This window comes from Physella acuta, unplaced genomic scaffold (assembly GCF_028476545.2).
Source record: "Physella acuta isolate Inbredline_101_S28 unplaced genomic scaffold, ASM2847654v3 ptg000653l, whole genome shotgun sequence".
Taxonomy (NCBI): Eukaryota; Metazoa; Mollusca; class Gastropoda; family Physidae; genus Physella; species Physella acuta.
In genome coordinates, this window is record NW_026732172.1 from 3,092 (window position 1) to 17,271 (window position 14,180).

The following is a 14,180-nucleotide window of genomic DNA, read 5'->3' on the forward strand; positions in this document are numbered from 1 at the left end:
TCGAACTATCGATTTGCACCCTCCCCTCAAACTTTCGATTTGCACCCCCCCCCCTCGAACTTTCGATTTGCACCCCCCTCAAGTTTTTTTCTATATATTTTGCTATTTTTTGCCTTGGTGTCACCCCCCCCCCCCAAAATGGTGTCACCCGGTGCGGTCCGGACCCCCACCCCCCTCGCTACGCCTCTGGTTAAAAAATGATGGACAATTTACCCCCCCCCCCCCTGCCATAGTCACACAAGTTCAAAGAATGTCAGAATTCCCACACCCCCTTATAATATAGTCACAATTCAGCTTACACCTTTTCCAAATTGCATTACTTTTATGACAGCGATTTTTTTTCCTATATTATCAATTGGTCTTGGTCATTATTAGGTTTATGTTGATGTGTTAATGTTGGTCAATAAATATAAAACAAAACAAAACAAAACAAAACAACAAACAAAATAGCTACTTAAATGCTAAAATTCAGTTCAAAACGTTATAGATCTACTTGTAAACATACAATGTTTAAGACTTTCTCTATAAAAACACATCTTCACATAACTCTCTCTCTATATATCTCCTCCCCCCCCCCCCCCCATTTGGAAAGTGGCATAATTTATGATAAAAAAAACAGGTAACCAACAGGACCAGCTGATTACACAGAGGCGCTTTCATAAACTTTTGTTATTTAAAAAGTGAACGTCCTAGCTTGTTTATGTTTACTTTATTAATTAGTTATTTTACACTAAAGAATTTTAAAAAAATGCTTCTAGTTCTCTCCTTGGACACGGCTCCTAAAATGTGATTAAGGTAATCGTTCTTAGTTTTTCAGTAATAATACTAATAAGAACAAGAGTCCAACTTTACGCATCAAACTAAATTAAAATGGGAAAACCCGATTTTAGATTAAAAGGAAGAAATACAAACTACAAACTACACATAACTTGTTGGTTAAACATGGCTCCACGGACGCCAAAGTCAGTTGTAAAATGAATTTATCACGTAGTCTAGATCCAGTTCAAAATCCTGTCTGGAACTGTCTAAAATTTGGTGTCGTATTTTTTCTAAGCTTAATATTTAGAAAAAAATACTTTAGATCTAGATCTATATAGATCTACCATTTTTAAAACATTTACTTAGACTTAAGTCTTACTTAGACTTTGGCATATTCTAGAATCTCTATCTAGATCTAGAATTCTAGATCTAGATCTAGATTCTAGATCTAGACTATAACTAGATCTGAGTTTAGCTCTAGATCTATTACCTAGATCTTGATATAGATCTAGACCAGTAAACGTAAGAAAACACTATGGACTCAGGTATAGAAGCTTATCTTAGACGAGTTTCAGGCATTCTTACGTTTACTTTCAAAAGTACATCACTCAAGACACCCCTGTTTACAACACACCAGACAGCCCTGTTTACTTTCAAGCTAACAGCACATCAGACAGCCCAAGAGTTTCTTCCAGCCCCCCCCCCCCCCCCCCGAACGAGATGGAATTTATATAGTAAAAATATACTTTACTAGTGTCCGCCCCGCCGGAAAATGTTGACCCCCCCCCCCCCCGAAAATATCAAGTGCCCCCCCCCCCCCCGGGAAAAAAAAGTCTGGAAGAAACACTGGACAGCCCTGTTTACTGTCAAGCTAACAGCACATCAGACAGCCCTGTTTACTGTCAAAACTACATCACACCAGGCCTTATTTTGTTGCTCTCAGCATTTAATTCAAAGCGACTTTTGAAAGACGTTCACATCAGTTTTTGATAAACTTTTGAAAGACGTCACATCGGTTTGTTTTTGATAAACTTTTGAAAGACGTTCACATTAGTTTGTTTTTGATAAACGTTTGAAAGACGTTCACATCAGTTTGTTTTTGATAAACTTTTGAAAGACGTCACATCGGTTTGTTTTTGATAAACTTTTGAAAGACGTTCACATTAGTTTGTTTTTGATAAACGTTTGAAAGACGTTCACATCAGTTTGTTTTTGATAAACTTTTGAAAGACGTCACATCTGTTTGTTTTTGATAAACTTTTGACAGTGGTTTATTGTTTTAGTTTGGTTCAATAAGTAACGCTTTAGTGTGCTATATCAGACACACTTCAATGTGTGACGTATTAGTATGCTATATCAGACGCGCTTAAAATGTAAGCCGACATTTTATCTAAGAAAAAAGAATGATGGACAAAAACTTCAAGTTCATAAATCCTCTATTCCAGATCACAGCTTCAGATATTTCAATGAAGACTCTAATTTAGTCTGATCAAGAAAATAGAAATGCCCTCGTTACAACTCCATCAAAACTCCATAAACTCCATTGTTTGAACCCAGCTCTATGACTATTAATAAATTGAAGGCTGTGTTTTGAACCCAGCTCTATGACTATCAATAAATTGAAGACTGTGATTTGAACCCACCTCGCAGACGATAACATGCCGCCCAAACAGAAACCAGTGAATCGCAAACAGCTGCAGACGATCGCACCCTACACCCCCACCATCGACGTCACGCCCGCCATTATCTTCACCATGATCTTTGGTATCGTCATCATCATTGTCTTACAGCCATAAAACATGTAATGTCCATCTTTTTCTTACAGCCATAAAACATGTAATGTCCATCTTTTTAAACATTTTAAACTCACCCTTTACACACCCTATATTGTAAAGTCTAGCGTATCTAATTGACTCTTGACACATCCCAATAGAAAATAGAAGATTAATCATTAAAACGAAAATTTGTTAAAGCCAAAAAGTGAAAGATTAAGTCAGTAATGGGACGTTTCGAAGAACTGCATAATGCCGATATTGATTGTGAAAAACATGGAGAGTCTACTGTCTCGCACACCATCGGGTAACTTTGGAGTTTTTGGGGTAGACATCCAGACCGTTGCCACAGTTCTCGTCCTCATCCTCATCGCCTACATCTACTTCTCCAACGTCAACCTGGGCTTGTTCCTGAGTTTGGTGGGCGTGGTGGTAGTCAAGTCCTTCATCCTCTGTAACTATGTGAACAGAAACGCTCGCATGAGTGAAATTAACTTACACTAATTGAACGTAGATGCGACAGTAAAGAAAGAGAACTAAATACACTTGTATTGGCCTTTTTGGTATATTGTTATTTGTTATTTTTTATTTTTTTTAGAATTAATCGTAACACACCTTATCTACAAGCACAGAGCGACAAAGGAGGGGACATTTACAACAGCTATTGCCTAACACAAGGGGACATTTACAACAGCTATTGCCTAACACAAGGGGACATTTACAACAGCTATTGCCTAACACAAGGGGACATTTACAACAGCTATTGCCTAACACAAGGGGACATTTACAACAGCTATTGCCTAACACAAGGGGACATTTACAACAGCTATTGCCTAACACAAGGGGTCATTTACAACAGCTATTGCCTAACACAAGGGGTCATTTACAACAGCTATTGCCTAACACAAGGGAACATTTACAAACTAGGGGGATGGTTGTTAAAAGTGAAGTATTACAATTCAGCTACTTAGAGTTAAACAACAAGACACTGGATTAATATTATATATATATATATATATATATATATATATATATATATATATATGTCAATAATTATACCACATTTATATGTAACACTAGTTACACTTAAAATACTAGGCCGTATCTCCAATGAGGTTCTCTTTGTTTCGAATGAAACGAAAGTGAATGCATCCAATTAACTATAGAATATAGATCAAACTGAAAGCGGAGAATGTTTGAATTGATGTGTCTTATCCAGGCTGCTTATAATATTTATAACATTATTTTTCTTTAATCCCAAATATATTTCAGCTCTTCTTATAAGCCCATACCCCCTCAACCCACCCCAACGGAAAGAAAAATACTCTTGAATCACAATTTAATCAAACACTGCAATTTCAGGTTTAAAATGAAATTGTAATTAGACGTTTTGTATTAGATCTATGTATAAGTAAACCACCTTAAATGAATGAAAGTACATATCAGAAAGAAGTATTACTATTGTAAATCTGTATCAGTCCTCATAAGCCGATGATGAAAGCTGTAATACTAAAGCGAACATGCAAGGCTGTAAATTACATGCCTGAAGCAAACCTAAAAAAAATATCAAATTAACTGTGCATAAAACCGAAATTCACCGAAAACAAGAAAACATAAAACCTAAACGAATTTTAAAATATCAATTAATCACTAATCTGTATAACTGAACTGGATACAATGTTTTCTTCAACACAAGAAAACGTAGATGTAATTGATTGAAATAGCTTGAAAATTCAATCACTAGCAGCTGTTGACAAGCAGAACACGTGATATGATGCGATGCTTCGATACCGACCAAACGTTTCGGAGCGTTAAACGGGATAACACAGAGAGAGAGGGGGTGAGGGTGGGGTATGTGTGTGTACAAATACGAAATGTCAAGATTAGACCTAATCGAATGAGCTTACACAGAATCAATAGCATGTTGTGTGTGGATTAACCCCACATTAAATCCCTCCCATGTCAATTGTGCGTGATGTGAGGTTTTTCCCAGTGCGGTAAAGTATCAATATCTGGTCAAGTGAGCTCTGCTGGTCTGAGCTATGGCTGGCCATCTTCGTCTGCTGCTGTGTCTCATCGTCTGCTTCGGTGTGACTCTGCTCACTCTGGTCAATCTCTTTGATGCCTCCGCCTGGTCCGTGGAGTACTCGTCTTGCCAGGGTGAAGGACGGCAGCTGGGAGAGAGAATGGCGACCCAAGGGGTGCCGGTTGTCTGGGAGCCGGTTAAAAGAGAACCGGAAATCGTGGAGGTCAAGCCTGACGTGTGGGATACCACTGGTGCTAGAGGTAAGTGTTGGTGTGATAGGTAAGTGTTGATGTCATAGGTAAGTGTTGGTGTCATAGGTAAGTGTTGGTGTCATAGGTAAGTGTTGGTGTCATAGGTAAGTGTTGGTGTCATAGGTAAGTGTTGGTGTCATAGGTAAGTGTTGGTGTCATAGGTAAGTGTTGGTGTCATAGGTAAGTGTTGGTGTCATAGGTAAGTGTTGGTGTCATAGGTAAGTGTTGGTTGGTGTCATAGGTAAGTGTTGGTGTCATAGGTAAGTGTTGGTGTCATAGGTAAGTGTTGGCTGGTGTCATAGGTATGTGTTGATGTCATAGGTTGGTCATACCATTAGGCTAATCAACACTTATGTCAACAGTAAGACAGTCCATAAACAGAAAGGTCAACAAGTGTAACATCATCCACCCTTTGTCCTAGATTTCCTGATCCAGTACAACAAGATATTGAACAACGACAGTCAGCCCATGACGGCCGACCCTGGGAACATTTCCAGCATCACTGAATGGTGGCAGGCAGCGGCCATGATTAACTGGTCAGTTGCTCAGTTTCATGGCTTCACATTTTAGTCACCTGTCCTGTTTAATTCTTTAGTCACATGTCCTGTTGAATTCTTTAGTCAACTGGCCTGTTGAATTCTTTAGTCAATTGTCCTGTTGAATTCTTTAGTCACCCGTCCTGTTGAATTCTTTAGTCAACTGTCCTGTTGAATTCTTTAGTCAACTGTCCTGTTGTTGAATTCTTTAGTCAACTGTCCTGTTGAATTCTTTAGTCACCTGTCCTGTTGAATTCTTTAGTCACCTGTCCTGTTAAATTCTTTAGTCACCTGTCCTGTTGAATTCTTTAGTCAACTGGCCTGTTGAATTCTTTAGTCAATTGTCCTGTTGAATTCTTTAGTCAACTGTCCTGTTGAATTCTTTAGTCACCCGTCCTGTTGAATTCTTTAGTCACCTGTCCTGTTAAATTCTTTAGTCAACTGTCCTGTTAAATTCTTTTGTCAACTGTCCTGTTGAATTCTTTTGTCAACTGTCCTGTTGAATTCTTTAGTCAACTGTCCTGTTGAATTCTTTAGTCAACTGTCCTGTTGAATTCTTTAGTCAACAGTCCTATTGAATTCTTTAGTCAACTGTCCTGTTGAATTCTTTAGTCAACTGTCCTGTTGAATTCTTTAGTCAACTGTCCTGTTGTTAAATTCTTTAGTCAACTGTCCTGTTGAATTCTTTAGTCACCTGTCCTGTTGAATTCTTTAGTCAACTGTCCTGTTGAATTCTTTAGTCACCTGTCCTGTTGAATTCTTTAGTCAACTGTCCTGTTGAATTCTTTAGTCAACTGTCCTGTTGAATTCTTTAGTCACCTGTCCTGTTGAATTCTTTAGTCAAATGTCCTGTTTAATTCTTTATTCACCTGTCCTGTTGAATTCTTTAGTCAACTGTCCTGTTGAATTCTTTAGTCAACTGTCCTGTTGAATTCTTTAGTCAACTGTCCTGTTAAATTCTTTAGTCACCTGTCCTGTTGAATTCTTTAGTCAACTGTCCTGTTGAATTCTTTAGTCAACTGTCCTGTTGAATTCTTTAGTCAGCTGTCCCGTTGTTGAATTCTTTAGTCAACTGTCCTGTTGAATTCTTTAGTCAACAGTCCTGTTGAATTCTTTAGTCAACAGTCCTGTTGAGTTCTTTAGTCAACTGTCCTGTTGAATTCTTTAGTCAACTGTCCTGTTGAATTCTTTAGTCAACTGTCCTGTTGAATTCTTTAGTCAACTGTTCTGTTGAATTCTTTAGTCACCTGTCCTGTTGAATTCTTTAGTCAACTGTCCTGTTGAATTCTTTAATCACCTGTCCTGTTGAATTCTTTAGTCAACTGTCCTGTTGAATTCTTTAGTCAACTGTCCTGTTGAATTCTTTAGTCACCCGTCCTGTTGAATTCTTTAGTCACCCGTCCTGTTGAATTCTTTAGTCAACTGTCCTGTTGAATTCTTTAGTCAACAGTCCTGTTGAATTCTTTAGTCAACTGTCCTGTTTAATTCTTTAGTCAGCTGTCCTGTTGAATTCTTTAGTCAACTGTCCTGTTGAATTCTTTAGTCACCCGTCCTGTTGAATTCTTTAGTCAGCTGTCCCGTTGTTGAATTCTTTAGTCAACTGTCCTGTTGAATTCTTTAGTCAACAGTCCTGTTGAATTCTTTAGTCAACTGTCCTGTTTAATTCTTTAGTCAGCTGTCCTGTTGAATTCTTTAGTCAACTGTCCTGTTGAATTCTTTAGTCAACTGTCCTGTTGAATTCTTTAGTCAACTGTCCTGTTGAATTCTTTAGTCAACTGTCCTGTTAAATTCTTTTGTCAACTGTCCTGTTGAATTCTTTAGTCAACTGTCCTGTTAAATTCTTTTGTCAACTGTCCTGTTGAATTCTTTAGTCAACTGTCCTGTTTAATTCTTTAGTCAGCTGTCCTGTTGAATTCTTTAGTCAACTGTCCTGTTGAATTCTTTAGTCAACTGTCCTGTTGAATTCTTTAGTCAACTGTCCTGTTGAATTCTTTAGTCAACTGTCCTGTTAAATTCTTTTGTCAACTGTCCTGTTGAATTCTTTAGTCAACTGTCCTGTTAAATTCTTTTGTCAACTGTCCTGTTGAATTCTTTAGTCAACTGTCCTGTTGAATTCTTTAGTCAACTGTCCTGTTAAATTCTTTTGTCAACTGTCCTGTTGAATTCTTTAGTCAGCTGTCCTGTTGAATTCTTTTTGTTGAATTCTTTAGTCAACTGTCCTGTTGTTGAATTCTTTAGTCACCCGTCCTGTTGAATTCTTTAGTCAACTGTCCTGTTAAATTCTTTAGTCAACTGTCCTGTTGAATTCTTTAGTCACCCGCCCTGTTGAATTCTTTAGTCACCCGCCCTGTTGAATTCTTTAGTCAACTGTCCTGTTTAATTCTTTAGTCACCTGTACTGTTGAATTCTTTTTGTTGAATTCTTTAGTCAACAGTCCTGTTGTTAAATTCTTTAGTCAAATGTCCTGTTGAATTATTTAGTCACCTGTCCTGTTGAATTCTTTAGTCAACAGTCCTGTTGAATTCTTTAGTCAACTGTCCTGTTGAATTCTTTAGTCAAATGTCCTGTTGAATTCTTTAGTCAACTGTCCTGTTGAATTCTTTAGTCAACTGTCCTGTTGAATTCTTTAGTCAACTGTCCTGTTGAATTCTTTAGTCAACTGTCCTGTTGAATTCTTTAGTCAAATGTCCTGTTGAATTCTTTAGTCAACTGTCCTGTTGAATTCTTTAGTCAACTGTCCTGTTGAATTCTTTAGTCAACTGTCCTGTTGAATTCTTTAGTCAACTGTCCTGTTGAATTCTTTAGTCAACTGTCCTGTTGAATTCTTTAGTCAACAGTCCTGTTGTTAAATTCTTTAGTCAACTGTCCTGTTGAATTCTTTAGTCAACTGTCCTGTTGAATTCTTTAGTCAATTGTCCTGTTGAATTCTTTAGTCAACAGTCCTATTGAATCCTGTAGTTAAATGTTCTGGGTAGTTCTCCGTTCAACTGTTTACTTGTGTGGAATGACCAATTGTTTACTTGTGTGGAATGACCAACTGTTTTTTTAAGTCCTTCTCTCAACAGATCTGTGATGTTCTATATTCTCTTGTAGAAATTACAATGCCAATCGTCAAAAAGCACAAACATGCCTTTGATCTGTCTACAGCTAAATCAAAATTCAGAATTTGGTTTGGATTGCAGTTTTAACAGAGGGTATCGGAAAAAAATATAAACAGCACCAAGAGTACTAAAAAACTTTGAACTTCCACAGGTATTTTAATTCTTCGACCAGATTTCAGTGCACCGACGGCTTGTCGTGGGTGGGCAAGTTGTATGCTCTCTGCTCAGGTCGACCTTTCACCATCAGGAAGTCATGCTTCGTCTACTCATTCGGGTCAGTTATCAGTTGGGTACAGTGGCGTAGCTACCGTAAAGCTAGCGTAAGCAAGGCATAGGGCCCAAGGCAAATAGGGGCCCTTTTTCAAAAGTTTGAGGGGGGGGGGGGTGCAAATCGAAAAATCGAAAGTCTGGGGGGGGGGTGCAAATATAAAGTCTGAGGGAGGATGCAAGTCGAAAGTCTGAGGGGGGGAGGGCGCAAGGGTCGCTACGCCTCTGAGGGGCCCACTAACACTTTTTGCAAAGGGGCCCAAAAATCCTAGCTACGCCACTGGTTGGGTAGATGTTAACATTTGTCTAGACTATTTTACGTTTCTGTCAGGAAAGAAAAATTAGTTTGAAATCCCTAATGTCACGTGAATTTTTTTTACCGGATAGAATTAATCACAACTTCCGGTTTGAGGAGCACATGGATTGGCAAGGTTGTGACGTCAGATCATTCGATCCAGGGTAAGTTGCCCCCTTATTTTTACAATAAATTTTGCAGTTGTTTTCACCCACTCCCCGGTAAAAGGTTTAAAGTGTTTACATTTAATACTAACGATGTCTGTCTATAGTCGGTTGTTAATACAGCTGGGTGTAACATTATTTTACCTATAGTTTACCGCATGTTTACCTCAATGTGGACTCCTCCCCCCTTGTCGGGATCATACATTTCTACTTAAATACTTTTTAACTCTAATTAATCATTCATTTAACTGACAAAAATTAACCAAAAATTCTATATATCTTGCATTTTTCTCTCGGTGTCACCCCCCCCCCCCCCTAAACGGTGTCACCCGGTGCGGTCCGCACCCCCAACCGACGCCTTTGATATATATATATATATATATATATATATATATATATATATATATATATATATATATATATATATATATATATATATATATATATATATATATATATAAAGCAAAGTGGTCAGGCGCCCGATAAGGCACTTCCCGGCGCCCCAGGCGCGTCCGAAAAGTTTACGTCCCTTTGCTCCCTCCCTACAATGTTTGCCTTATTTCTTTTATTTATCAAGAGAATTGACATTGCTTGCTTTATGTTTTGTTTGCAGGATGAACGTCAGTGACCACTCCCGTAAAAAATCCACACGTTTTTACAACATGGGGATAAGTCCAAGTAACACGGACATATACTCAAGGTCTGCTCAAGGTCAAGGTCAAAAATGGAAGATGCGAACTTTAAAGACAATCAAAAAATTACTCGGACAGGAAGATGTGAGTATTCTAACCTTGTATATTTACAAACACACACATACGCATGCGCGCGCATAGATACTCACACGCATACACATACCGACAGAAATACACATGCACGAGCACACCCGCATGCATATACTCACATATATATGGGGTTAAGGTTTGCTGATGTAATGTTGTTTTTGATCACATGTTTTTGTATGTGAGTGTTTTTTTTTTCTGTGGTTGATACGACTATTGATGTAGCTGCTGGTGCTTTTTGATACAACTGTTGATGTGGCTGTGGATGTTGTTGATACAACTGTTGATGTGGCTGTGGGTGTTGTTGATACAACTGTTGATGTGGCTGTGGATGTTGTTGATACAACTGTTGAAGTGGCTGTGGAAGTTGTTGATACAACTGTTGATGTGGCTGTAGATGTTGTTGAAACAATGACCTATGTGGTGGTGGATGTTGTTGATACGACAATTGGTGTGGCTGTGGATGTTGTTGAAACAATGACCGTTATGGTTGCTGTTGAAACAATGACCGTTATGGATGTTGTTGAAACAATGACCGTTATGGATGTTGTTAAAACAATGACCGTTATGGTTGCTGTTGAAACAATGACCGTTATGGTTATGGATGTGGTTGAAACAATGACCGTTATGGTTATGGATGTGGTTGAAACAATGACCGTTATGGTTGCTGTTGAAACAATGACCGATGTGGTTGCTGCCCTCCAGCAAATCATAGACGCGCTTAAGCTGAACATCGGCGGCGACGAGTGGGAGGTGCTGGCCAACCTGATGGAGACCGACATGTTCCGCTCCGTCAGACTTCTGCTGGTCAAGTTCCACCTGGTACCGCCGCGGACACCTAAGGAAAATTTCGTTCTGTACTTTCAGGTGGGTCTTTGTTTTCAGGTGTGTCTTTGTTTTCAGGTGTGTCTTTGTTTTCAGGTGGGTCTTTGTTTTCAGGTGTGTCTTTGTTTTCAGGTGTGTCTTTGTTTTCAGGTGGGTCTTTGTTTTCAGGTGTGTCTTTGTTTTCAGGTGTGTCTTTGTTTTCAGGTGTGTCTTTGTTTTCAGGTGGGTCTTTGTTTTCAGGTGTGTCTTTGTTTTCAGGTGTGTCTTTGTTTTCAGGTGGGTCTTTGTTTTCAGGTGGGTCTTTGTTTTCAGGTGGGTCTTTGTTTTCAGGTGTGTCTTTGTTTTCAGGTGTGTCTTTGTTTTCAGGTGGGTCTTTGTTTTCAGGTGGGTCTTTGTTTTCAGGTGGGTCTTTGTTTTCAGGTGTGTCTTTGTTTTCAGGTGGGTCTTTGTTTTCAGGTGGGTCTTTGTTTTCAGGTGGGTCTTTGTTTTCAGGTGGGTCTTTGTTTTCAGGTGGGTCTTTGTTTTCAGTAGTTGAGGAACTAGAAAAATACCCTCTCCCCCACATACCGCAAAGGTATTTTGTCCCCGCCCCCCCCCCCCCCCCCCAGACAGACACGTACACGCACATGTGCATATGGAAGCCTACTTTTAAACTGCCACATTTTCCAACAAAAAACTGTCTTCTTGTCCACGTCAAATTTAACTAGATTCTAGATCTTGAATTACATTCAAATATGATTATTGGACCCCTCCCCCCCCAAATGTTTGAGGCAAACAAGCTCTTTGCGTGGAGAGCGACAAGTAAAGATATCACAACAATAATCAGTTGGAGGGACTGGATAGATTTTGATAGAGCCACAAATATAAAATAAATAGGCCTGGTTAGTCTTGTGACTTAGGACCGTCTGATGTTCACGTTTTGACGTCTTACTTTCTGACGTCATGTTTGAAATTGTCATACTGACGACATACTCTTTGGAGGCTGCATTAGGATGTTCCATTTTTCGACGTCACACTCTTTGGAGGCTGCATTAGGATGTTCCATTTTTCGACGTCACACTCTTTGGAGGCTGCATTAGGATGTTCCATTTTTCGACGTCACACTCTTTGGAGGCTGCATTAGGATGTTCCATTTTTCGACGTCACACTCTTTGGAGGCTGCATTAGGATGTTCCATTTTTCGACGTCACACTCTTTGGAGGCTGCATTAGGATGTTCCATTTTTCGACGTCACACTCTTTGGAGGCTGCATTAGGATGTTCCATTTTTTACTTCATATTTTAATCTTCCTGCCTCTTGACGTCATAATAACGAACGTGTTCTGACTTTTGACGTCATGTTCGAATAGTTTTGGTTTAAAGCCAGCACGTGGCTTAACGGGGTGCACGCTTTCTGTGACGTCATCTAATGGAATATTTTGGTAGCAGTTCATCCTTGTTATACTCTTAAAGAAATCTCCTACCTATACAGAGTTACAATCATCAGCAACAAAGACCACACCTTTTTGACCAACAGTTTTAGCCGCTTTGCACAGTTTACCGGCTATCGATAACTAATTGATTTATCGATTAAACACTTCAAGTTATTGATTCCTAGTACTTGTAATTAGGGAGCTCAAAGTTTATGCTGACTCAAACATAGGCTAGTTTTTTTTAGCAGGATCACATGACCTTGTATCATTGAGTGATACTTGTTAGTGCCAACTGATACTTGTTAGTGCCAACTGATACTTGTTAGTGTCCACTGAGACTTGCTAATGTAGTGCCAACTGAGACTTGCTAATGTAGTGCCCACTGAGACTTGTTAGTGCCCACTGAGACTTGCTAATGTAGTGCCCACTGAGACTTGCTAAAGTAGTGCCCACTGAGACTTGTTAGTGCCCACTGAGACTTGTTAGTGCCTACTGAGACTTGTTAGTCCCACTGAGACTTGTTATTGTAGTGCCCACTGAGACTTGTTAGTGCCCACTGAGACTTGTTAGTGCCCACTGAGACTTGTTAGTGCCCACTGAGACTTGTTAGTGCCTACTGAGACTTGTTAGTGCCCACTGAGACTTGTTAGTGCCTACTGAGACTTGTTAGTCCCACTGAGACTTGTTATTGTAGTGCACACTGAGACTTGTTAGTGCCCACTGAGACTTGCTAATCTAGTGCCCACTGAGACTTGTTAGTGCCCACTGAGACTTGTTAGTCCCACTGAGACTTGTTATTGTAGTGCCCACTGAGACTTGTTAGTGCCCACTGAGACTTGTTAGTGCCTACTGAGACTTGTTAGTCCCACTGAGACTTGTTAATGTAGTGCCCACTGAGACTTGTTATTGTAGTGCCCACTGAGACTTGTTAGTGCCCACTGAGACTTGTTATTGTAGTGCCCACCGAGACTTGTTATTGTAGTGCCCACTGAGACTTGTTAGTGCCTACTGAGACTTGTTAGTCCCACTGAGACTTGTTAATGTAGTGCCCACTGAGACTTGTTATTGTAGTGCCCACTGAGACTTGTTAGTGCCCACTGAGACTTGTTATTGTAGTGCCCACCGAGACTTGTTATTGTAGTGCCCACTGAGACTTGTTAATGTAGTGCCCACTGAGACTTGTTATTGTAGTGCCCACTGAGACTTGTTAGTGCCCACTGAGACTTGTTATTGTAGTGCCCACCGAGACTTGTTATTGTAGTGCCCACCGAGACTTGTTATTGTAACATCTTCTACTAACCCTAACCCTATGTTTTCACCAGACTTTGACCCGACTGCGCCAGATGGGTCTACGTGAGTACTACATCAATGTGGACGAGCTGTCTCTCACGCCTGACCACTTCCTGTTGAAGGCGTCCGTCTTTTTTGGTAACGTCAACTTTAAATGGTTCTATTAAGACATGCTCCTCAACTGTTTTATCATTCAACCATTTGTATTGATTTTGTATTGATTTATTAAACTATCCATCCAACATTTACGTCTCGCTGTTTAATTTACTGGACTTTGTTACACCCATTACAACTGCAATACTACAACTTCACTACGACATTCTCGGTCTAACCCAGTATTTCCACCTGAAGCTAATGATGTTTGAAATGCAACACTAAAAAGAATACTTAATACCTTGATTGTCTAAAATCGTTATCGAGATTTGAACACTTTGCCTTGATAACCATAATTATACAACAGCAGTTCAACCAACCCATCAGTTTAGTAGCAAATGTGAAATAGTAAAAAAAAACCGATTTTGTTACGGTGAAATATGTAAAAGGGTATCTAGACAACATGCATTGGATCATGTAGACAACAGGTCATCTAGACAACAGGCAACAGGTCATCTAGACAACAGGCAACAGGTCATCTAGACAACAGGCAACAGGTCATCTAGACAACAGGTCATGTTGACAACAGGCAACAGGTCATCTAGACAACA

At 39.5% G+C, this 14,180-nt stretch overlaps 1 protein-coding gene and 1 long non-coding RNA gene across 2 annotated transcripts; both read left to right on the top strand.

Moving 5' to 3' along the window:
* The first annotated feature begins 914 nt into the window (after positions 1-914).
* On the top strand, positions 915-3,072 carry LOC131948628 (uncharacterized). The gene is made up of 2 exons (XR_009388039.1): positions 915-1,035; positions 2,205-3,072. It is a non-coding gene; the product is annotated as an uncharacterized LOC131948628 (long non-coding RNA).
* Positions 3,073-4,424: 1,352 nt separating this feature from the next.
* LOC131948629 (uncharacterized) lies at positions 4,425-13,720 on the top strand. The gene is made up of 7 exons (XM_059310240.1): positions 4,425-4,817; positions 5,230-5,344; positions 8,597-8,719; positions 9,100-9,171; positions 9,785-9,947; positions 10,656-10,817; positions 13,509-13,720. Exons 1-7 carry the CDS (start codon positions 4,574-4,576, stop codon positions 13,641-13,643), a joined length of 1,014 nt encoding a protein of 337 aa, XP_059166223.1. The 5' UTR covers positions 4,425-4,573; the 3' UTR covers positions 13,644-13,720.
* The last annotated feature ends 460 nt before the right edge of the window (positions 13,721-14,180 follow it).